This window comes from Myotis davidii, unplaced genomic scaffold, assembly GCF_000327345.1.
Source record: "Myotis davidii unplaced genomic scaffold, ASM32734v1 scaffold64, whole genome shotgun sequence".
NCBI classification, from domain to species: domain Eukaryota; kingdom Metazoa; phylum Chordata; class Mammalia; order Chiroptera; family Vespertilionidae; genus Myotis; species Myotis davidii.
The window spans coordinates 2,180,059-2,203,993 of record NW_006296226.1 but is presented as its reverse complement, the minus strand read 5'-3'; the positions used below and the strand labels follow the sequence as shown (position 1 = coordinate 2,203,993).

At 49.1% G+C, this 23,935-nt stretch overlaps 1 protein-coding gene across 1 annotated transcript in view; it reads left to right on the top strand.

Annotated features, from left to right (window-relative positions):
- The window catches only part of EPB41L4B (erythrocyte membrane protein band 4.1 like 4B), a gene marked incomplete at its 5' end in the record, with an annotated part of 134,811 nt that extends 114,351 nt beyond the window's left edge, over nt 1-20,460 (top strand). Inside the window, 6 exons of the mRNA XM_006771221.1 lie at nt 1,841-2,021; nt 3,989-4,066; nt 10,095-10,211; nt 12,477-12,545; nt 16,897-17,042; nt 17,791-20,460. Of these exons, the coding sequence (XP_006771284.1) occupies nt 1,841-2,021; nt 3,989-4,066; nt 10,095-10,211; nt 12,477-12,545; nt 16,897-17,042; nt 17,791-17,860 (661 nt within the window). The remainder of the gene's footprint in view (nt 1-1,840; nt 2,022-3,988; nt 4,067-10,094; nt 10,212-12,476; nt 12,546-16,896; nt 17,043-17,790) is intronic.
- Between the last annotated feature and the right edge of the window lie 3,475 nt (nt 20,461-23,935).

Sequence of the window (23,935 nt, the reverse complement as noted above, 5' to 3'; positions counted from 1 at the left end):
TCATGGTGTCATTAAGTTTCCTACTTAGTTGTTCAAACCCTACCTGCCCTCCCTTTTTTGTAGTAAGTCCCAAGTCCTCCTCTTGAGGCTTCTCCATTCACAGAACGACCTCAGATCCCCAGAGCCCTCCTCAGTCTGTCTCACCCACACCGCAGCCATGTCCCTCGGCCATGTTTCCCACAAGGCCCTCTGCTCTGATGAGACCATCATGCGGGACCCTACACGGGCCACACTGGTGCCCTCTGGTCATCACATTGGTGCCCACTGGTCATGGGTCTTGTATCTACCCTCTTTCGCTCAGCCATCATTTCTTTCTTTTTAAAAAGAATTTTATTTTATTTTAGAGAGAGAGGAAGGGAGTGGAATAGAGAAATAGAAACATTGATGAAAGAGAATGCTGCCTCCTGCACGCCCCCCACCAGGGGTTGGGGGGACTGAGCCTACAACCTGGGTATATGCCCTGACCAGGAATGGAATCGGTGACCTCCTGGTTCATGGGTGGATGCTCAACCACTGAGACACACCGGCCAGGATCAGCCATCATTTCTAAAACACAACCTTATGGCTGGGTGGCTCCGGAAGTGCCACATGGAGAGCCTTAGGCGAAGTCTGTCAGGGTCCCCAAGACTACTGTCACCTTTGATGACTCGCTGGAGGAGTCACAGAATCCAGAAAAGCTGTTCTCCTCAAAGCGAGGGTCGATTAGAGTGAGAGGATGCAGAGTGAAATATCAAAGGGAAAAGGTGCATAGAGTGGAGTCCAGCAAGTCCAGGCTCAAGCTGCCAGGCGTCCTCTCCAGAGGAGCCCCCTGGGCGGTGCTGAAGTCTCCCAGCAACAGCGTGTGACACACACGTGAAGTGCCGCCAACCAGAGCTCGCTCCAGATTTGGCATCCAGCGTTTGTATTCAGGGTCACTCATGTGACTGACCTTAGCTACCCAGTCTCCAGGCCCCCCCCCCCGGGGGTGTCAAATCGATACAGTGTGATCCCCAACCCCAGGCATTCATACAAACACAGGCATTCGCCATAAATCACATTGAGAGCAGGCACTGCCTGGCTTGGCTTCAGATGTCAGGTACAAAGACGCTCTGATGAGGCAGGATCTTCCAAGGGCCCAGAGGTCCCCCTGGGGCTTGTCAGGGACCAGTGGTTCATTTGGAGTGGGCAGGGTTTGTTTGGATTATCCCTGGCCCTCTGAGTTAGCCATTTACTGCTCGGGGAGCAGCCTGATTGGCATTAGGCGTTTGGGGCCTTGTGTTTATTTAAAATATATTTAAAAAAAAAGAAAAGAAAAGAACGGGGATGGGTGCTGCTGCTCCGGTCCTGTGCCGGGATGATCCGACCTGGGGATGAGCTCAGCTGGCACTTGGACTTCCCCACCCTCATGGTGACGAGGTCCCTAGGTCAACGTCATCCGGCCAGGAAGCAGAACAGGCGCTACCAGGGGAGAAAGCAGTTGGGTACCGTTACTGCTGGGGCTGATGAAAAAGTTTTGGGCATCGATAGTGGTGATGATTACACAGCATTGTGAATGTATTTCTGCCACTGCATTGTACACTTACAAATAGATAAAATAATATTATGTTATGTATACTCTTTCCTTAAAAAACTTATTTGAATCCCTCGGCAAGTGACAGAAAATCCAGCCCAGATTAGCTTTGGCAAAAATGTCAGTGCACTGGGTCCTATAAGCAGGGCCTCTGGTAGAGGGGACCTCTGTGTAGGGGACCCCCCCTACCCCCACCCTGGCCTCCTCAACCCCCTGCCCGCCCTTCCTCTCCTCCCACAGCCTGCTTCTTATTGTAATGAGCAGAGCTTCATGTGCTTTTAGCAACCGCAGTGATGAAGACGACCTCCCTCCAGAGCTGGCCGAGGCAGTCGGCGTGACCACCACCACCACCACCACCACCACGGCCGCCGCCGCCACACAGGTCTCGGCACCACTGGCGTCCCCCAAGGTCCACAAAGTCAGCTCGCCTCAGAATTCAGAAGGCAAGAGCCCGCTGTCCCCAGGGGCCAAGGTACGGGGGAAAGAAGCCACTCTTGCTGGGGATTCGGTAGGGATGAAGTGTGCTGTATACTCTTTCCTTAAAAAACTTATTTGAATGCCTCCGCAAGTGACAGAAAATCCAGTCCAGATTAGCTTTGGCAATAATGTCAGTGTACTGGGTCCTATAAGCAGGGCCTCTGGTAAAGGGGGTAGGTACGGGGGGAAAGAAGCCGCTCTTGCTGGGGATTCGGTAGGAATGAAGTGTGCGGCATCCGTGTGCATTTCAGTGTGCATCACCAACGCTTGTAAAAGCTCTGCACTTGTAAAACAATCTCACCACCAAAGCATGTTTGTGTTTTTTTCTATAACTGTCCCCAAAAGACAGGCTGTGAGAGACAAGTAGTATACGATAAAACCACACGCACCGTACTGTAAGGGAAACTCAATAAGAGATTTTTGAAGGCAATTTTGAATTCAGAATATCATCGCTACACAGACTATTCATTGGAAAGATAGAACGCAAGAAATGGGCTTTCCTCCCACAGCGGAAATTGGGAGGAGTAACATGTAGACGTGTCCCCATCGCAAGCCTTATGTCGGAGCCTGTGCAAACAGTGCCCCCGTGGGAAATGGTTTTCTGTTCGATGGTTTGAAATGTCAGGGAATTGCCAGCGATGCGAATGGGCCGTGACAAAGGCCTCGCACAACCTTTCTCTCCGTTCCCTTGGAGTGACCCCCAGCTGTGGTCACTTCAGCCTCTGGTCCAAGTGCGGTCGAACCTATTGCTCCGCAAGCAGATGCTGGGCCAGAGGGGGTTGGCCCGTGGGCCCCTCTGAGGAGCGGTGTGTGCACAGGGCGGGGGCCTGAAGGCAAGGCCAGAGCCCCAGACTACGGCTGCTCGAAATGAGCTGTCACTCTGCAGCCCTGGTTTCTCCGAGCCTCCTGAAAATGGGACTCACCTCGGCCACCCTGCCCAGCTCCTGGGCTAGCTGCGGCTCCAGTGGAGGTTAAAGTGCAAGCCGGGTGCTGAGGGCCTCCGCAGCGTCGAGGTCACGACTCCTGGTAACATCTAGGTCCCAAGGTCCAGGCCCACATCCTGTGTGACCAACGCGTCTCTCACTGGGTCCCTGCCCAGGATCGCTGGGGTGCTTTTGCCTTCCTCCAGAGGCCTAGCTGGACCCCTCAGCCAGGGACCCCCCGGACCACAGCTCCTGCTTTTCTGTAGCTCACCTCCTGGCATCTGCACTGGGGTTCTCCTCTGCTGTGCGGAGTCCCCTGTGCCTCGTTGCCAAAAGGGTGGGCGCAGGCGCCTATGGTGTATCCCACACCCTGGTTGAAACCAAGTGAAAACATTTGCCAAACAGAAGGAGTTCCATGGGGATGGGGGCAACATCCTCGCAGAGGCCACAGGCTCCCTCTTCTGGCGGTCTCTGACCTGAGGGTCCTGCTTGTGCCAAGTTGATGGGGCTTATTATCCCACCCCCTAACCTCCCACAAAGGGCCTCAAGGTCCCCCACGCTGCTGAGACCCCAGGACAAGAGGAAAAAAAGGTTTTCTCCAGAAACGAACATGATGGTCAGAGCTACCCCTCTCGCACTGTAAGGATCTTCCTCATTATGGTGCAGATGAATTCAGCTCCTGAGGCCGTGGCCCGCTGGGTCCAGGATGGGGTCTTTGCTCTGTCTGTATACAGCCCGCCCCCCGCCCCCCAAATGCCAGTCAAAGAGCACTCAGAGCCTTTCAGAAACATCGCAGCTTCAAAATCAAAGGCCGTTCTCCAGCCTGCACCTGCTCCTACTCATCAAGGTTTCAGGAAGAAATCAGGGTTTGGTCCTAACGTTTTGTTCACTGTCGAGCAAGAGTTGGGGTGGGGGTTGGCTTGATCACGAGGTCGGTATGAGATGGGGAGGAGAGCAGCGGGGACCTCTGTGTTGCCGGTGAAACTCCGCTGTCAGTCCCGCACTGTCACTAACTGAGATGTTTCTGTCGCCTCCGTAGAGCCCCTCTGACCGAGGAGGTGCCTTTACCTTGGAGCCCGGCGACCTCCTGATGGATTTCACAGAAGCCACTCCTCTGGTAAACCTCCCCTTTCGCTAGAACCAGAAAAGCCACAGGCTGTAGAGACACCTGGGCAGAGGGACAGATGGACAGAGGTGGGCATCGCTGTGGGGAAGGCTCTTCCTGGTGCCGCTCTCAGCCTGGAGGCCTGGGGGTCAGCTTTCCTTGAGGATGCAGGCGCCACGGGTCCCGCCCAGAGTCTGCGAGGGAGTGCCAGAGGGCCATGCTCCCTCTCCTCTGAAGATGGCCGCCGGGGTCCCGCCCCCATCTGCCTGCTGCTCCCCCAGCATTGGGGCTCCTTGGTGCTTGGGGCTTGGCTTCCTGGCTTCCTGGGCTGCGCCCTGCATGCCCACCCATGGGGCATCCCCTGTCGCTTAAACAACATGCGCTGGTCTGAAGCACCTGCTCACTCCTCGCCTGGCTTTCCAGGCCCCTCGTGCCTCCCTGCCATCCTCCATCCGCTGCGTACAGGTCTCCCCTTCGGGAGGGCGGCCCTCGTGTGGGACTCGTGCAGGCCGGAGAGCGAGGAACAAGGGTCCTGCAGGCTGGGCCTGGCTCCAATCTCTGCTCCCTCCTTAAGAGCCTTGCCATTGGCTAGCCGCTGCCTCATCTGTCAGATAAGAATGTCATCGTTTGCACTGTCTGCCCTACAGGTGTAAGAAGGATGGAGAGAGAAGGGGAGGGAGAGGGAAATAAAGAGAGAGAGAAATTTTCAAGAATGCAAAGCACCATAACTACATGTAAGATATTACTACTGATATTATTGGAGGACACAGGCAAACTTGGATGTATCTTTGCCTCAGTGTAATATCCGGGTTTACTTGAGCATCAGTCACGGTCCACAAATTTGGAAAGTGAGTCAAAATATGAGGCAAATTAGAAACCGTCTCCTGAGAACGCACTGTGCTCCCGGCCATGTGGAGGCTCGGAGTGGACAGGGCAGCCAGAGGTTGGAGGGGAGGCAGGTTGATAAAGGGCCCAGGTGGACAGGGGCGCCAGGTACAAGGTGCACAGGGAGAAGCCAGAAGGGGGAGTCATTCGGGTGTGGCTCACTGAGGAGGATTCGGTGGATAGGAGGGATTTCTGGAAGGTTTTCAAATGGGGCACGATGCTGTCCAGGCTTTAGGAATGATCACCAGTCCTGCCTCAGCTGGCCCAAGGAATCCCCTGTGATTTATACAGTTTTACCTCCCACCTGGAGATGGGTGCCATCTCAGGGCTTCGAGTCGGCAGCTTTGGATAAACTGCTGAGAACGGGCGGTTCTAGGAACCTTCCGAGTTATTCCCCGTGTGCAAGTGAATGGGACCAAGTTATTCCGGGTCTTTTTGTTAGAAAAATTGCCAAGAGAGGGTAACTCAGAAACAGGAGCCTTCGTCATCCCTTTACACAGTTGGGGAAACTGAGTCCCAGCGTGGGGTAATCACACAGGGACTGAGACGGCACGGAAACCCAAGTATCCTGACTCCTCCTCCGGTGCTCTTCGCATCAGACTGGGCTGCATCCGGCGTCTTCTTTAGGGAACTTGCCGCCTGGGAGAAAGGCTGTGTTTAAAGCACTCGCCAGACCGGCTCTCTTCGCATCAGACTGGGCTGCATCCGGCGTCTTCTTTAGGGAACTTGCCGCCTGGGAGAAGAGCCTGGGAGAAGGGCTGTGTTTAAAGCACTCGCCAGAAGGGGAAAGTTTGCCAAAGGGCCTGGAGCAAAGGGCAGCAGGTTAGGTGACTGGGCCCGGTGCTCCAGCAGTACCCCATGAGGACACCCGTTACATCCTGGCGGGCCTCGGTGGCAAGCTGAGGACCTCCCGCCTAGCTGGAGGGCAGCATCCCCCAAAGGACCAGAGAAGCCCTGAGGTACAGTCTGAAAGGCCATGGAAGCAAAGGGGAGAAAGCAAAGTTCCTAGGCTTCACGGGACCAGGGTTTCCAAGTGTGAGTAGGAGTTTGCCACATGGAGAAAGTAGACCCAAGCGTTCTATGCAGAGGACACACCATGAACAGAATACTGAGTATTTATTAAAAAGGCCTGACATTTCTGAGAACTAGGATTAGTTTGTAATATATATATATATCTCAATATATCATAGCTTTGATAGGAGTCATGGGATTCAATTAAGACCATGTTATGGATCCAGCTTGTAAATTGCATTGCCCATCTTTTCTTTGACTATAAGACTGAGGTTAGAAAGGAAGCAGCGTCAGGCAGCGACCCAGAGGTTCCATGATATGAGATGCAAATGCCTAACAAGTGTCTGTCCAGCCTCTATCTGTACCCCTCCAGCAGCAGGGAGCTCATTCCTTCTCCCCAGGACACCCGGCTGCATCTCTGGGGGCTCTTAGCTCTGAACCCGGGCCAGGGTGCTGTACTGCCCGGGCCCAGGACGGCTGAGATCCTTGTCCTGCACCGAGACCGGGCTGCCCACTTCATATGAAGTTTGCGGTGAATATGTGCTCTCAGGGTGAAGCATCCTTTGTCTTGCTTGCGTGGATTTGAGGCGTGAGTGCACGTTCACACAGCAGGCAGCCGGAGGGCTGGTATTTTGGCGGGAGCCCACCCATTTGGGCTTTCCTCGGCATCATTGGCTTTGCCCTCACTTGCTCTAGAGTCCTGTCTTCCGTGAGTACCTAAGGGTTCCTGAGAGGGAGAGGGACTCTGGCAGCCTGCTTCTCCCTGTCTGGTCCTCTGCCCTCCATCTGCTCCTCCCGGTGTCACAGTAACGCAAGCAGCAGCCCTCTCTGCCCTCATGATCAGGGTGATGGGGGACCATGTTGTCTGTGACTCGGGACAGCAGAGGAGAGATGGGGCTTAAGGTCTGGGGCTGAATGAGACCCCTAAAGCCACATCATGGCCCTGGTTGCTTGGAGAACGGAGGAAAGAAGGGAGCACAGAGCTGCACAGACCGGGAGCTGGAGAGGTGAGGGGGACAGATTATCTTGCCTTCGTCTCCCGAGACACTATCAGACCCGGTCCAACCCTGGTAACTGTCCGCCCTCATGAGCCAGTCTGTGCAGGGCGGTTTCCAAAGAAGCATAGTCCAAACAGCCAGGCATAATCAGAAGGTTCAACCTTTGACTGGGATCTCCAAAAAAATTCAAGGTTAAACTCCCACCTGGTGACACTTCTTGCGTCTCTTTGCTGCCCTCTTACCTCTCTTGCCCCCTGCCCACCTGCAAGGACTTTCACCCCCAAGCTCTTCACAAAAACATTCTTTCCAGCTTCGCTCTTGCAGCATTTTCCCCTCCTTTCCCCAAACCTCTTCTTCTCTCATTCCCAACTCCTTGATGGTGTAGCTCAATTTAGCAATCGAAGTCCCACCACCTCTGCAGCTCGTTGTCTGCCCAGTCCCCGAATCGGCACCACAGACTTCATAACCGGATCAGTTTCTGCCTGAGAGGGAAGAGGTGGGGTGGGGTGGGAGGGGAGAGAAGGCAGAGAGCGAAGACAGCACCCACTCTCCATCTGCTCTTCTCTGCAGGGGTGTGAGTGTGAGCAGTGCGCAGAAGATGCTGGTGTTAAGAGAATGAGGGAGGTTGGAAGGAGGATGGATGCTTTCTCTTTGGGGTTTGTCCCTCCCTGATCCCCGTTATTTCATAAACCACTCACCCAACTGCAAAGCAGAGCCGGTCACAACCCAGGCCTCCTCCGGGTCAGGGATGATTGGTCAGGGAGGAGGCGGGTCTAGCCAGAGGAAGGCTGTGCTAGGCACAGAATGACTGAGTTTCCATTTGTCTCATAATTTGGTTTTTATTTTGAGCCTCATTCTATCATGAGGCCTAAAGCTTCACCCCAAGTCAAATCGGGGTACCTCTTCAGTCCCCCTGTGTTCTCCAGGGCATGGAGAGAGGGAGGGCGTCATCTAGTTTGTGATGTCATCACTTGCCCACACATCGGGGCCCTCTGCTTTCCTCAGGCAGAGAGTGGAACGCCAATCACTGTCCTGCTGGGGTGTGCATCCCAATCTGCTGGACACACCACACAGCCCTGCTGCTCTGGGACCTGCCACCTCCTGGCTCCCCCTGAGCAGAGGGACACGGGTCCTCTCTGGCTTTAATCTCCATTCCCCAGCCTCAGCCCACGGATGGGGGCACAGGCCCCTTTACTCAGTGCTCCCTAATGTCCAGCCCTCCTCCCTTCCCTTCTGACTTTCTCCTCTGTCCTCAGACGGGCAATCTCTTTCCTTATCTGGATGATGAAACCTCATGCATTTGCATCGTCATTTGTCCAGGCTGAAATCTTTCCCAAAGAGTCAGATTTTGAAACGCAGAAGCCAAGTAGAATCTAGCTGCCCGAATGTGGGCAAGGCCCAAGGAGCAAAGGAAATACCAGGCCGAGAAAATAGAACGGCCTTTCAGAAGAGTGTCCTGTTACATGTTATCTCAGTTCCTAGAGTCAAGCATGCGGGAGCCGCAGGAATGTTCTTTTGTCCACTCAGATGCCGGTTTAGAAAGGTCAGAGGTGCTTTTGGGATCAACATTTCTTGAGCATAAACAGTCCAACGCTGGGCAAAGCCTTAAGTCACGATGATAACCTTCAGTTCAAACACTGGCGGGCTGTACCCATGTTGGCTCCTAGGCAGGGCGTCCATGATTCTTGGTCATTTAGGCCAATTGTTATTTTCTTCAAAGAGCACACATTGAGCCTGCTGGTACCTGTAAAGGCAAGGGCCCCGCGGCCTGGGGTCCCTGGTGTAGTGGTTCTGGCTGGGGCTTTGATGCCTGGGACAGGGGTGGGGACCGAGCCTGAGGGCAGACGGGAGCCAGCTTCATGCAGGTGGATTAAACTTAACTGCAGGTGACTCATATGGACTCACTTTAGAACCATCAGGAAGGGGTCTTAGACCCGTGGATTTAGACTTTGCAAATGCCATTTCTGCACATCCCAGATTTGAAGAGTACAACATGGCTGCCGTGAAGGCCACCGTGAGATAATGGTTGTAAAAGCCCCCGGAAACCATCCTGGGCTGCACATGGTAGAGGACAAAGTTAGGTGCGTGTGGAGACAGGAGAGAAGCCTGCAGTTTTCTTGACCAGCTTTCAATGAGGCTTACCCAACGGCTGTAGTGTATTCACTGTGGCAGGATCAGACCAACTACGTAAGGAGACTCTGGAGTGACAAGATGCCCATGTTTATTCTCTGGAGTGAATGGTCCCCCCCTGAAACCCAAGCGAACCCCGTCAGCGAACCCCGTCAGCGGTCCCCGCCCCTGACATCAGAGCATTCTCTCTTCACCATCCTCATTTCACCAGTACACGCTGCTGGACCTCTGCCGGGTGCATGGCAACATTTAGGGCTGGGGCGGGGAACCTGGTATCCCAAGTGACGTGGCATTTTCTCACAATGCTTGGCATCTTCCAGCTAAGCAGCAGGGTACCCCAGTGCCCATACAAGCTGCCAAGGCCTGGGTCCATGGGTGTGGGAGGGGGGAAGGCCAGTATGTTTTCTGCACAGATAGAGAGAGATGACAGGTTCAGCCCTAAACGCTGTGTTCCTACTCGCCGCTGACGTATCTCTTCCCTGGGGCGCTCTGCTGGGCATCTGCTCACCGATTCGCCATAAGGTGGACCCTTGTTTAGCAGAGGGGAGGAGACCACCAGGCATGGAAGGTGGTCGCTCCCATGTGTGTGGCCACCCCTCCTAGTGCCCCCATGCCGATATCACTCACAGCTTTCTGGCTTGGCCTGGGCAATGCTTCAGAATCCTCAACAGCGTGCCAGGAGGACACTGCCAGTCCCGTGCAGTTGGCACAGGAGACGGCCCCTACCCACCCTCACCGGGTTGGGGTTTTGAGGTGGAGTTCTGCTCAGATGGTGGAGGAGACAGAGGCGGGCCAGAGAGGAGAGAAGGCGGAGAGAGGAGGGCGGTGGGAGGGACTAGGCTCCAGTTGGCCAGAGGCTAGAAGTAGGCTGCGGGTGAGGCTGGCTTGAGAGCAGGAGTTGACAGATCCGTCTTGCACTGTGCTATCTTTCTCTCCTTCCCCCTCCCTTATCTCCTCTTCCTCCTCCCCATCTCTCACCACCTCCTCCTCCCCTTCTCTCCTCTCCTTGTGAGCAGGCAGAGCCCGCCAGCGCCCCCCACTGTGCCCACTCTCGCTGCTCTCCTCCACTCTCTCTCCCCATGAAGGAAGAGACAACTGGAGTTTGCATGCACCCTCCAATCAAAACGAGGCTGGTAGGTACCCAGCAGGGAGAGGGGCCTGGCCAGGAGAGGCGAGGCAGGCAGGAGCCACCAGGCGGCGGCTACAGGGGTGTGCAGGAGCCTCAGACCCCCCCGAGGAGGCCGGCTGACAGGTGCTCTGGCCTCATGATGGATGCAGAGTTTGGAGACCAGCTGGCTCTGGTCACACTGGGACACAGGGCTGCGGTCCTGGCCCTTCGTCGCTAGAACCAGGTCTCCAGAACCAGGAAGCTTGTTATTCTAGAGCTTTGATGAACACAGATGCTTTTCCCAGAGAGGAAATTCTTAGTTGCATTTCTACTGAAAATAAAAGCTTTTTAAAACGTGTCTTTCTTGCTACTTATCAAGATAACATGAGTATTACATAATGACTTGAAAGGAATCACTTATAACCCCAGCCTAGCACGTGGGTTGTTTTTTTTTTCCCATTTTTCATGTTTCCTGCTAATACGTATTCATATTTTTACAGAGTTAAAGCATACCCATGCCATCTTCTGTTTCTCACTTAAGGTTGTGTTCTTTCTACCTTGTCCTTGTTACCACATTCTCTGTGACCGTTTATATGCCCCTAGGTGAGTGGTCCACATTTACCTCACCGGCTCTCTACCGCAGGCGCGGGTTTGGTTCCCAGTGTGTCACTTTCCCAGGGAACACACGTAGGCTCTGGCATCAGGCATTTATTTTCTCAGGTGAGACCCTGCTAGGTCCAAGTGACAGTACCGTCAGGAGACTATGCTTGGCCACGAAGCACAGCTGCTGGAATATATGTTTTCTTATTTAGAGCAGGTACAACATAATTCTTTGGAGTTGCCAACATTCGCATTCCTTTCATAGCAATAATCAACCTTTCTCCCTTTCTACTCCATGCTGGTCTGAGAGTCTCACCTGTACGTTACCTTTCATTTGGCTATTGGTCTCAGAACACCACGTGGAGCCACTAGGTCGCACAAGGAGCATGCACCACATGGCACTGGCCCCAGTCCCAGTCTTGCTGGGCTGCAGGCAGCCGCCACCAGCAGCCTGAGTTGGCACCTGAGTCTTAAGGCAAAGCGTGGGGTCCATGCTGGGAATTTGGAGATGTTTAAAGAGGCGGAAGAGAAGTTGGGGGAGGGGAGCAGACTTGGACTGGACCTCTCTCTGACTATTGCAAGGACATTATCATTCCCAGATCACTTAGATTGAGACCTATCCCACCCATTCAGAAACCTCAGCAAATTTGGGTCTGGTTGATGTGAACTTGCTCGTTCCTACTTTATTCCCCATTAAAGTGACTCAAGGACACCAAGGAACTGTCCCAGGTTCCATAGGCAAGACCCTGAGGGACACAAAGGCTGCTTCCAATGGGCAGGTGTCTCGGCTGCAACTCTCTGGGGGGTGTGTGTGGGGGGGCAGAGTGTGCATCCCCAGCAGGTGTGCAGGCAGCTTCTGTGCCCTGGGGCTGCAAGACAAAGCTAGTGCCAGAGCCACCCGGCCCCTGGGCATGCGGGCAGTTCTCTAGGGCAGCTCCCCCCATGCCCCAAGGATCCAGGAGGCCAAAGACGTAATGACCAGACAAAGAATGCAAGCAAAGGCTCTTTCTGGCCACCCACCACTGCCTGATCAGATGGCGCACCCGCCTCTCTCAGACCAGCCCTGTGCTGCAGCCACCCCTGGAACTGGGCCCTTTTGATCTCCATGCCTTCTGTTGCTAAAGGCCACGGTGGCAGGATTCTCACAGGCTTATGCGGGTTCCTCTGTGGCCCACAGTGTACAGGGAGTTCAACAACTAATGTGAGCAGATAGGGAGTGCTTTCTGGCCTAATTGGTCCTGCTCTGGACTAATGTGTGATCTTGGGTAAGTCACTCCTCTGCCCACCCTGATAGACTGTGTCCCAAACTGTGGCCTCTCCGCTTCTCTCTAGTCCTTTCCCTGCAGCCACCCAGGCAGCCCCGGCCTGCCTCATGTGCACCTGGTCAGTGGGTCAGGCCAGGGATAGGGCCCAGCCTGCCTGGGAGGCCCCAGCAGACCCCAGTGAAAGGGGGTTCCAGGGTGAGGTGAGCCTGGGGTGTCCCCCAAACACGAGACTACAACAAGGGGCACAGATAAAAACCACTGGCCACACTCCTGCGGGGCCGCTGTGTGTTTCCCTGCACAAGCAATGAAGGCTCTGCGTGTGTGCCCTCGAGTCCTTCAGTTCGATTTAAAAAGCACACCGCCAAAGGTGGCAAAACATTGTTTTCTAATCTGAAAGTAACACTTGTTTTCTCTCTTTTTTGAAGATAAAAACATTCCCGGTTGATCCAGTGACCTCGTTTCCTGAGCCTTTCATTGCGGGGCCGCAGTTTACCGTAAGTAGCTTAATCCAGAGAACCCGTCTGCACTCAAAGGCATTGTCCCCACGTGGCATGCTGTGCCAACAGCTTCCTTTGATCACTGTCAACTCTGACTTCGGAAGGAGCTAGGGTCTGGGGGGGGGGTTCCATCTTTTAGTTAGGAATTTCCTAGATCCGATCTATGGGAGGAGGAGAGGGTGAGGGCATACTTGATCTGATCACAAACATAAAATTAACCATTTTAAAAATATGTTTTTATTAATTTTTAGAGGGAGAGGAAGGGAGGGAGAGAGAAACATTGATAAGAGAGAAACCTTATCAATAGGCTGCCTCCTGCATGCCCCTTACGGGGGATGGAGCCTGCAACCCGGGCATGTATCCTGGTGGGGAATCAAACCAGTGACCAACCACTTAGCCACACCGGCTGGGCTAAAATTAACCATTTTAAAGTGACAACTCAGTGAAAGTACATTTAGAACCATGCAACTGCCACCATTATCTAGTTCCAAAACATTTTTATCACCCCCAGAGGAAACCTCATACCCACTAAACAGCCACTCCCCATTTCCTGCCTCCCTCTGGCCCCTCGTAGCCACCAATCTGCATACCTTCTCTATGGAATTTCCTAGTTTGGATATTTCATATCAAAGGAATCATATGACCTTTTGTGTCTGGTTTCTTTCACTCAGTATGTTTTTGAGGCTCGTGCACATTGTAGCACGTGTCATTATTTCATTTCTGTTTATGGAGGAACAATATGCCATTGTGCGTACGTGCTGCAATTTATTGATCCTTTTATTCATTGATGGGTATTGGGGTTGTTTCCACCTTTTGGCTATTGTAAATCATGATGCTATGAACATGCATAGACATGGTATTTTGTTTGAGTCCCGGTTTTTTATTCTTTTGAGTTGGATCTGCATCTTGATAATAGTGTGATTTTAGATACGTCACTTGGCCACTCTGAACACCAGTCTCCTCTTATTTAAAGCAGACCCAGTAATAAGAATATCCTCTCTGTATCCGGTTGTGGCTAGAATCAAAAGGGATGAAGAACTTGAAAATACTTTACTGGCCACAGACCATCCCACAAATGTCAAGTGTGATTGTTGTTTCTCAAGGCTGGAGAGGCAGGTGGTATAATTAACAAGAGCCAGTAGTTGTGACAACTGGCTTCCAGCCATCACCTCTCTCTGTGTTGCTGGGCAACTTCTACTCGCTGCAAACGGTTAAAATGCTTTTTAACATTTAAGTGTTGTAGTTTCCTCATCTGCAGAATGAGAGGGTCTGATAATTTCCAAGTTTCTTTTCAGTTGCTCAGTTCTTTTCTTTAAATGAACATGCCTACAGGAGCTCACTATATTATGGGCGGCTGTCCAGAGCACAAATGGGGAGCCCAGGGTCCCGCCTCTTTTGCTCTCACCCTCTCCTCCCAGGGATCAGATCTAGGTAATTCCTAGAACCAAGTGATTCCTGAGCCTCCTTCCAAATGGTTTCTGGCCCCTCTGGAAGATCTGTGAGGTGGGTGTAGTGACCTTGGGGTAGCTCCAAGTGCAGTCTCATGGGCTGGATGATGGTCACTACTTGAGGTGGTTTGAGTCACATGGAGAGGGAAGGTGTACACAGTCCAGGCAAAGGCAAAAACAGGCTCCCAGAACATCCATTTCTAGGATCATGAGCTGTTGCCAGCACCTGCCTTTTAAGAACGAGAGGAGAGAGACACAGGGGCTGGGCCAGGCTGTTAAATATTATTACTCCAACGTTCATCCTACCCCTGCAGTTTTGCTAGGTACAGTTCCCCAGCTGGAAACTCTGGCTCCTCTTCCCTCAGCTGGCCATAATGGGCACTCTGGCCTTCTGCCCAGCCTTGGCAATGCCGTGAGACACCCAGGGAAGCTCTTCCTGAAAAGCTGGGGGCCAAGACAGAGCAGGAAACCAATGTCAGAAACCACGCTGGGACTTTTAAGAACTGGGCAAGATTGGCTTGAAGGCAGCTGGAGGAGGCAGAGGGAACAGCATGAACGCGTGGCAAAAGGGATCATCCCATGTTCAAGGGACTGAAATGAAAGCAAGAAGAACTAAAATGCAGAGAGCAAGGGAGTGGGGCATGAGAAGAGGAAGGGGAGGAAGGAATAAACACTCAAGGGGCAAAAACATGCTTCATTTAACAAATATTAAAAAGATGAGCACTCAGGGTTGAGATTTAATAATATTAGTAAATTTTGCTGCTCCCCAAGGTCATTCTTAAGTGAAGCTAGCTTTTTTTCTTTCTACGTGGAGTGCATGGCATTGAAGAATATAATGGCTGCTAATATAGTTTGGTGCCACTGCCTTGATTCATGCTAGCACTTTCACCCACCATTGCCTTTGTGCCATATTTCCCCCTTTTCCAAGAGAGTATCAAAAGTGACATTAAAAGCTCAACCTCCACCTAGATCACTAAAACAACAAAACAACTTTTTACTCCAGCTCCTGTATCAGGATGGGCTAAGTCATGCTTGAAAATGACAAACTGAATTTCCTGCTCATGCTGTATGTCCGTCATGGATGGGCTGAGGGTGTCATCCTCTTTCTGGGACCCAGGCTAATGGAGCAGCTGCCACCTAGAACATTGCTAGTCACAGTGGCAGAAGGGAAAAAAGAGGCAATAAATTGCACACTGGCTCTTAAATCTTTCAAAGGAAACAAAATATGGCGCCTCAACTCACATTTCCTTGGCCAAAGAAAAGCATATGGCCATGCCTAACTTTAAATATATATATATTGATTTCAGAGAGGAAGGGAGAAAGAGAAAGAGATGGAAACATCAATGATGAGAGAGAAACACTGATCAGCTGCCTCTGGCACACTCCCTACTGGGGATTGAGCCCAAAACCCAGGCATGTGCCCTAAAAGGAATCAAACCATGACCTCCTGGTTCATTGGTCTATGCTCAACTATTCAGCCACACTGGCCTGGAGGCCATGCCTAACTTAAAGAGGGTGGGGAAGAGCAGCCCTACCAGGGGCCTGGAAAGTGATAAGCCAGAATTATCTGGTGGACCACACATATGATGACTACAGCCCAACATTTGTGCAAGCTCTTTGTGGCAAACACTACATGCTGGAAAATGTCTGATGCTCCCTTCTTCATGGCCAGTTCTTTGGCATTGCTCCGTTCCAGGCCAGGTCAGTTTTCCCTCTGGAGGCAGGTGTAAAACAAAAAGGGGCTTGTATTTTTCAGCAATAGCCTCTCATGACCTCTCAAAGATAAGCCTCTCCCCATTGCTCAAGCCAAATATATCCTTATAGAACAATAGCTATCCTTAATATTTTTAGAGACTTTTCATGTTTTCCTAAAAGGGATAAGTTATCTTCTATCTAAATGTAGTGCTCATTTGATGGTCAATGCCTCTTCTTTAGAAAGCCAGGAAATAGTGTGAAAAATCAAGTTATAAGATATGCAGCTGGCATTATCTAAAGGATATAAAACAAGCAAAAAGCATGCACAGAAAAAATACAATGAGGACGTATACTGACAACAGTAAAGAATTATGGAATTTCTTCATTTATTTGCTTTTATATGTCTCCTAAGTTTTCTATATAAAAGTAATAAGCATATCATGCCTTTCAAGGCAAACAAAAACAACCAGTTATTTTCTCCAAATGAGGCAGTATTCTCTAGACTAGTAGTTTTCAAACGTTCCCTGGTTTCAGAATTATCTAGAGGCCTTGTGAAAACACGGATTGCTGGACTTCCCCAGATATTCTGGTTCCAGAGGTCTTTGGTAGGGCCTGAGAATTTGCATTTTTACCAAGTTTCAAGATAACACTGATGCTGCCAGTCTGGGCACCATACTTTGGAACCATTGCTATGGAGGTGAAAGATGCCAGTTATGGAGCCAGCTCACCCTGGTTCTAAATACTGGTTCTTAACACACCCTGTGTGACCTTGGGAAGATTCCTGACCTCTCTGAAGCCTCACTTTCCTTTTCCATAAAATCAGTTCTAAGATGCACATTTTTTTTCACTATTTAACATCTCTGAAATAAAAAAGTCATTACAATGGGTGGGGGGGGGGGACAAAGTTTGATTGGTCACATTTTTCTTTCTCGTTGGTGGCACATGGAAAAATGGTGCATCTTCCAATGATGGGGTCTAAGATGTGATGAAATTTGATCTCCACCTTACAGCATTGTAAGAAGGCAATGTGTGTCAAGTACTTCGCATAGTGCCTGGCACAAAGTAAAATCATTTAATAAATGACAATTGAGTTTAGCTGTTATCAAAAAGTAACAGGAATTGCATGGTATGGCTTAGGGAGCAGCTGATAGAGTGCAGGGAAACCTAGACTAAGATGGCTTTCCTCGTTCCTATTTCCTCTCCAGGCAGACTTTAGAGATAGTAAATTACAGTGCTGCCCTGGCCAGTCTTCCCCGCTGATCCCAGCCGTGACCCTGAGGCCTTTGACAGAGACCATCTCCACAGTGCAGACCATCTACACCACTCGGAAGCCTGTTTCTCTGGCAGCCAGGTGGGTCAGGGAAACCAGGCACAGGCCTTAGGGTCACTGTGTTTGTGACATCTACAACCCAGTCATTCATTCTTTCATTCATTTTTTTCTGCGTTTATTGACATGCCTTCAAAGGCTGGTACTTGAGGTGCTAGGGATGTACAGTGAACAAAGTAGGTAAAAGTCCAACCTTTACAAAGTTTACAATTTAGTGTTGGGGAAGAGGAGACAGGCATTAAATGAGCGTGTGTGTGTGTGTGTGTGTGTACAGTGGAGACAGATTCCATAGATAGGCAACTGGGCCTGAGGGCAAGGAAGTTAGAAGCAATCTCTTAAAGCAGCCAATTTTAGTTCATTTTTACTTATTAAAACACAGGAGGGAATTGTAGGAGAAAGTGCATACGAGACCAATTGAAACCTTGATTTAAAGAAACCTATCCCCTGGACATCTAGCCTCAGTCACTCAAAAGACCATTCCTGAGAGGCTGCTGTGCACCAGCGCCTGTGCTAGGCTCTGGGGGTTCAGAGGCGAATGACGTATACACAGTCTGTCCCCTGAGGAACTCTCAGTCTGGAGGGGGAAGCCAATCGGTAGCCAGACAATTTCAGGTCATTGTCGTGCTAGCAAATGTAGGGGGCCCTGAAGGAGGCTGACAGAGAAAGTCAAGAACTACGACCAAGAACAAATCTGGCGGCAACTTCAGCAAGTCTGCTCTTGTGATTTTTTGAGGCTTTATCTTACTGTTTTGTCACCTACTCTCTTTTTCAGTGCAGAGACGCTCCGGCAGGAACTGGAGAGAGAGAAAATGATGAAAAGACTGTTGATGACCGAACTGTGACTTCTCCCCTCGCTGCCTGGAGGACGGCATGGTGCCTTCTGTCATTTTCCTTCTTCGGGCTTTGTGTGCTCACTCTAGCACAACATGCAAATGTGTGCTCTGCCTGCCCAGGTCCCCATGGTTAGTTGAAGCCAACATCTGGCTTGACTTTTACTGGGAAAGTTATTTAATGTCTCCTGAGTATTAGAGTTTTTCTTCTACTCAATGTAGTGGAGACAGGATTTGTAAGTCTTGGCGGAAAAAAAAATGGAAAGATGGGGATCCCTTTTCAGAAGTACCTGTGTGTATTCGTTGATAACCACAGGGGTTACTAAGGCGCAGAATCCTTTGCTATCAATCTCAATCATGTGATTTTGTATGATTGAAACTTACACCAAGCTTTGACTGTTTGCTAAAGAGTCATTTTTAACGAGAGAATAATTCTTTATTGCTGGTTTTTCATTTACACTGGTAAATACACAGATCTTTTAAAGTCTTTAACATTCATTTTTATTCAGACACGAGTAGGTGAACTAAAAAGGAAAGTTGCAATCACCAGGACTCGAGGTACTTCAGCTTAATCTGAAACATAATTTCACTTGTGACTTTGTTAAATACGATATTATTTGGGATACACAGAATTTATGATTCAACCCAAAGTAGGAAATTATAGCTTAAATTCTAAAAATCCTTACAAGATTAAGGTGATTCAATATCAGGATTCACTGGGGGTGTTCCATAAAGGAGAATTATTTCTAAAGTTGATCAATTCCTATCCTGTTGCTAGAACCTTGACCAGAAGAAACTCTGCTCTCTTTTTGTAAGTTTCCAGAAATGTGTTTTTAAATTTTTATTATGCACTTGAACAACTTTGCAGGAATAAAGGAACCCCCTAGCCACAAACTAGCCCTCCAAATTGTTTCCCAAGCTTTCTCAATGAATATGCACACCTTTTTTACAGTGGTATGATCGGTGTGTACACACTCTTTGGTTGTACTTCTCCGCCTAACACAGAACTTCTCTTTTCAATACAGATCCTGCTCTCACCCATTTAAATGTCTTTATATCCTTATAACATGGTTAACCTCACTGCTCCCCGTTATTAGATATTTGAGTTATATCCAAGTTTTCACTCTTATAAATAGTGCTGCTATGAATGTCTTTGTAAAAAAAATTACCCTTCCTTTGGATTCTCCCCCCTGGGAATATCTCCAAAGAGGGATTGTGAGGTCAAAGAGCATGAAGTATTGTATAACTCTTACTTTATTGCCAGATTGCTTTCTAGAAAGATCCAATCTTTGGATTGGAAGGACCGTAAAGGTCAACCCCTTCAATCCCCTCTGAATGCTTGAACTCCTACAATTTATGATGCCACCAGCAATGTATAAGCATTTCTATTTACCAATAGCTCTGCCAGTATTGGGTTTTGCCATTTTAATTTATTTTTGCTTGTTTAATAGGTGTGTACAGTTGTCCCTGAAAGGTTGTTTTATTTCATTAATTGCTAGCAAGGCCGAGCACTTTTCCATGTGATGATTTACTAGCTATATTTCCTTGTGTGTAAAATGTCCATCCATTTCTTAAGACTGCTTGTTAAGTGGAACTGATCTCATATATTTGTATCAGAACTGTATTTTTATGTTGTGTTGTATAGTTTGCTCTCCTGTCCCTGTACTTAAAACTGAATGGTGCCAATAATTTGATACTAATGATTATTTAAAAAGAGCAATGCCTCATTTACTAACATTGTTGTAAAAGGGGGCATGTAAGCAAATATTCAGATCACAGAGGATTAACCCCTGAAGTGCTGAATCTTTAAAATATTAATATTTTTTGAGGGAAATCTTTCTAAGCTGTATTACACACTTCCCTGCCTTAGTAAACAGAGTATACCGGAGAGTATTTCACCTTTTCTCGATGAGTCATGGTCATCATTGTAAACATGAGCCCCTTTTGGACTTGGCGTGGTGCAGTAATGTCATTAGAAGCTATCAGAATGTGTGGGGCTTGGCTTTGCCTTTCACAGGCTGTTGTGCTCATCTCATTGATGGCTTCTACTGCTGTCTGCTCTGCTGGTGACGCCATCTGGGGCAATTGGGGTATTTGGGACCTTTTAATCCCTGTTCTACACGACCCCTGGCTGTACCTTTAAAACAGCTTTCGCCGTTCTTTATCTCGTGCACACGATGATGCCAAATGTGTTTCTGTACAATATGGGGAGCTCTCTGTGTCTGGGCTCGTCAGCTCTTGCCAATCCAGCACCTAACCTGTTAGCTTTCTGAGTCTTCTGCTCTTCACCTCCTGCTCTCTGATGGGAACCTCCCGGGTAAAACAGGAAGTTCTCTTGCGGAGGCCAGGAACCCCAGTGTCACATGGTGTCAGGTTGGCTCTTCTGCTGCGGAGGGATGCATGGGCTTTCCGGCCGCTGTTTTCAGGAGCCTCTGAGTCTCCTGCTTCTTCCTCCCCGCCTCCCCCTGGGTTCACAGATGTTTCAGAAGGTGGATGTCACAGATGTCTCAGAAGTCTGGTCACAAACTCGTTGGCTACTACTGTGTATGAAAACCCAGTACCTTTGGCAGCTCAACTCTAATCAGTAAAATCAAGAGGATTCCATTGTTTCAGCAGTTGTCCTGGTTATTTGCCTACGTAAATGTACGACGGGTGCTTGGCATTGGGAGCTGAGCAGAAGACATTGGCTTGGGTGGATTCACAGGGGTAAATGTGAATTGGTACAGTCACTTCATCTGTTTTAAATACTTAAAACCAAAGCAATGGTTGTGACTTTATGGTCACACAACATATGGTCACAAATTTTATACATTACCATGTGGTCACACAACATACATGTTATGTCCAGGGTGGGGAAATCAGCAACACACACGTTATGCCCAGGGTGAGGAAGTCAGCTTGCTGACATAATCACTCCCGGCCTCCAGAATGTGGGCCACTGACTCCTGACGGGCATGGGGGTGAGTGCCAGGGGCCTGGGAAGCTGGCGGCCCACAGGGTATGTGGACTGTAGACTGTGTAGGAGCATCTTTCTTAGGTTTGAAGAATTTTAAAACTAGGTCTTGGAGCATTCAAAAGATCCCACCTGAATGCACCCCAAATTTCATATTCCCCAAATAGCACAGGAATGTTCTAATATCTTTACCTTTCTTTCACCATCTCAAAGATCACTATTTTTTAAAAAAAATTTCGACATTCCATTACCATTTTAAAGTGTCCGAATTCAGTGGTTTTTAGTATATTTGCAACGTTGTGCCAACATCACCACTAAATCCAGAACATTTCCATCAATACAAAAAAGAAACTCCATGTCTAGAGTCACAACCTGTCTCCCATCCCCTAGCAACCACTGATTTACTCTCTGTTCCTAATTTCTGCCTAAGGATTTGCCTATTCTGAACACTTCGTATCCATGGAATCACACAATATGTGGTCCCTTGTGTCTGGCTTCTTTCACTGACCACAATTTTTTCCAGGTTTATCTGTGTAGTAGCATGGCTCAGTACTTCATTCCTTTTTATGGCTGAGTGTTATGCCATTGTATGAATATTACACCTTTGTTTATCCATTTATCAGTTGACAGACATTTGGGTTGCCACCACTTTTTGGCTATTATGAATAATACAGACATTTGTGTACAAGTTTTTGGGTGAACATATGTTTTCCGTTCTCTTGGGTGTATAGCTGAGATTGGAATAGTTTGGTCACATGGCAACTTTTGTTTAACTTTGGAGAAGCTGCCAGGCTTACTCCTTAAGCCATCAAAAATGGAAGAAAATCACATTTATTACTAGACAGAGCATGGGCACATCCATTACAGGTCAGATACTGAGATGCAGCACTGATTTGGGGGAATTTTTATAACGGGAGAAAAAAGTTGTTTTAGTGAAGTGGCTCTGATGAGAAGAGAAAATAAAAATAAAGGTGGTTTCTTCTAAAAGTGAAATTAAGCTCAGGCTCATCTCTAGGTCCTTGTGTGAGTAGCTGGCTCTTGCTCAGCCAGTGGTCTCAGAATATTCAGGGAAAGTTTCCTCCCAGAAAATGTGAACAAAAGAGAAAAAAGGGGAATAAAACAGCAATAGATAGCAAGCTCAGGTTCCCAAACCAGAGAATCAACACTGAAATCAGAAATGTGTTTGTTTTGGGTTTGTTGTGGGTCTTTTTCTAAATGTTGATCAATTTAAAACTGATTATACCTTCCCTGGTGAACAGGAGAAGAAAAGAAAGGAATTTCAATTTTTAAGAAGTAGGGTTTTGGTGTTCTGTGTTTTGTTTTTTTGTTTTTTGTTTTAGCATTACATGTTTATAGATTTTTCAATTGATTGCCTTTTTTGTATTTTAGAATTTTATACATTACAAAGCCGTTTTGGGGGGCGAGTCTCTTTGTTTTGATTGTTAAATAGTTGTAGTTCATCTTACCTTTTTCAAGCAATAAATCTGACTTCTTGCAACAGCTGGTCTGTTGGGAGACCTCGCGAAGCCAAAGGGTTTCATGAATTATACCTGATTCACCCTTCAGGATAAACAGGTTTAAGCTCTAACTGAACATCCCCCGACAATGTCAGCTGATACCCAAGAGCAAACACTTGACCTCTGAGTCTCACTGCACTTTTCACTATTTCCACACCAGTGCTCTCTCCCGCCTCCCCTGCAGTCACTAGTTTCTTTGTGAATGTTTGTATTTCACAACCTTATGTGTTCATTCATGCCACTGGTAGCCTGGAACCCTATTCATTCTTACCTATTTCATCTGATTTAAACTCCCTCGTCATCATGGAGGTCACTATCACCACTCCACACAAGCTGACATCTGGGCCTGCATTTGGAACCTCTCTGTGCTTTTCTGTCTCCATCATTATTTTATTTGTTTATGCAAGAAAATATAACAGAAAAAAAAAAGAAAAAGCAGGCAAAAATGCTGACTCTGCAGTACCAGCATAAAAAGAACTGTGTCAGTGTTTTCTAACGGAAGACAGCTTGGTTTGAATATGTTATCACTCCAAAACCACCATTAGAGGTGAACTCCGGGACCTGGCACGCAGTTAAGTGCTTGGTGTGAATACAGGGACAGCTGAGTAAACAACCAAAGGGAATGGATGGCAAGCGGCAGGAAGGGATTTGAGAGAGCTGAGCATTCAGCGCGGCCATCAGGCCTGGTACAAAGCTTGCTGCGGGGAACCAGAGCACATCGGCTGCCTCGCTTTGAAGGGGGCGGGTTATGCAAAGGCCCCAGCAGCCTCTGCCGGTTACACACCCCAAACCTCTGGAGGGGAAGCAGGTGCATCCAGCCCAAGGAGCTGGCTCTGGTGTCCCGTGGCTCTGAGTACCTACCTCAGTTCACCTAGCGTGGGGATCTTGCTATTTCAACTTACTCCTGGGATGATGCCAAGATATCATGGGTACAGGCAGTGCTTTATAAAGGGTGTCCCAAAATTCACGCAAGATTTGAATTTTGTGTGAGCATTAGCAACAACAAAAAAATAAAAGCCTAATTTTACTCGGTTTATTGCATCAGATTCTAATATCTGTTGCCCTTTGATTTCAATCCCTTCAATTTGATAAGCATTACCAAGTACCAATTATGGCCCAGGAGCAGGGACAATGAAGACCAATGAAGACCACGGCTTTGCGTATGTGCCAGCATACCCGATGTGCTATTCCATACATAACCCTATACTGTATACTTTATGGATCAATAAAAAATTTACAATTTTTAATTATAAACCTGTGTTTTCTATCAAAATTACTTCTTGCGTGCATGTTGGGACACCCTTTATAAACCAAAAGGTGTCTGAACAAGGCGGGGGGGCGGGGGGGAGGCAGCAGTTCTGACCAGGTGTGTCCCAGGTAAACCTTCAGGGGAGCACTTCTTAAACCTGCGCGGGCACTCGGGGTCTCTGGGGGACCCCGGTGAAATGCAGACCCTGACTCCCCAGCCTGCAGCGCGGCGCGGTTAGTGACGCTCACCACCTGGGGATGCTGAGCTGCTGAGCTGAGGACCGCGGTCTGAGGAGCAGGTCCGGAGGGGCCACCTCTGCGTCCGCGGAGACACGCGCAGGGAGGGGAGGCGCAGTGGGGAGGCTGGGA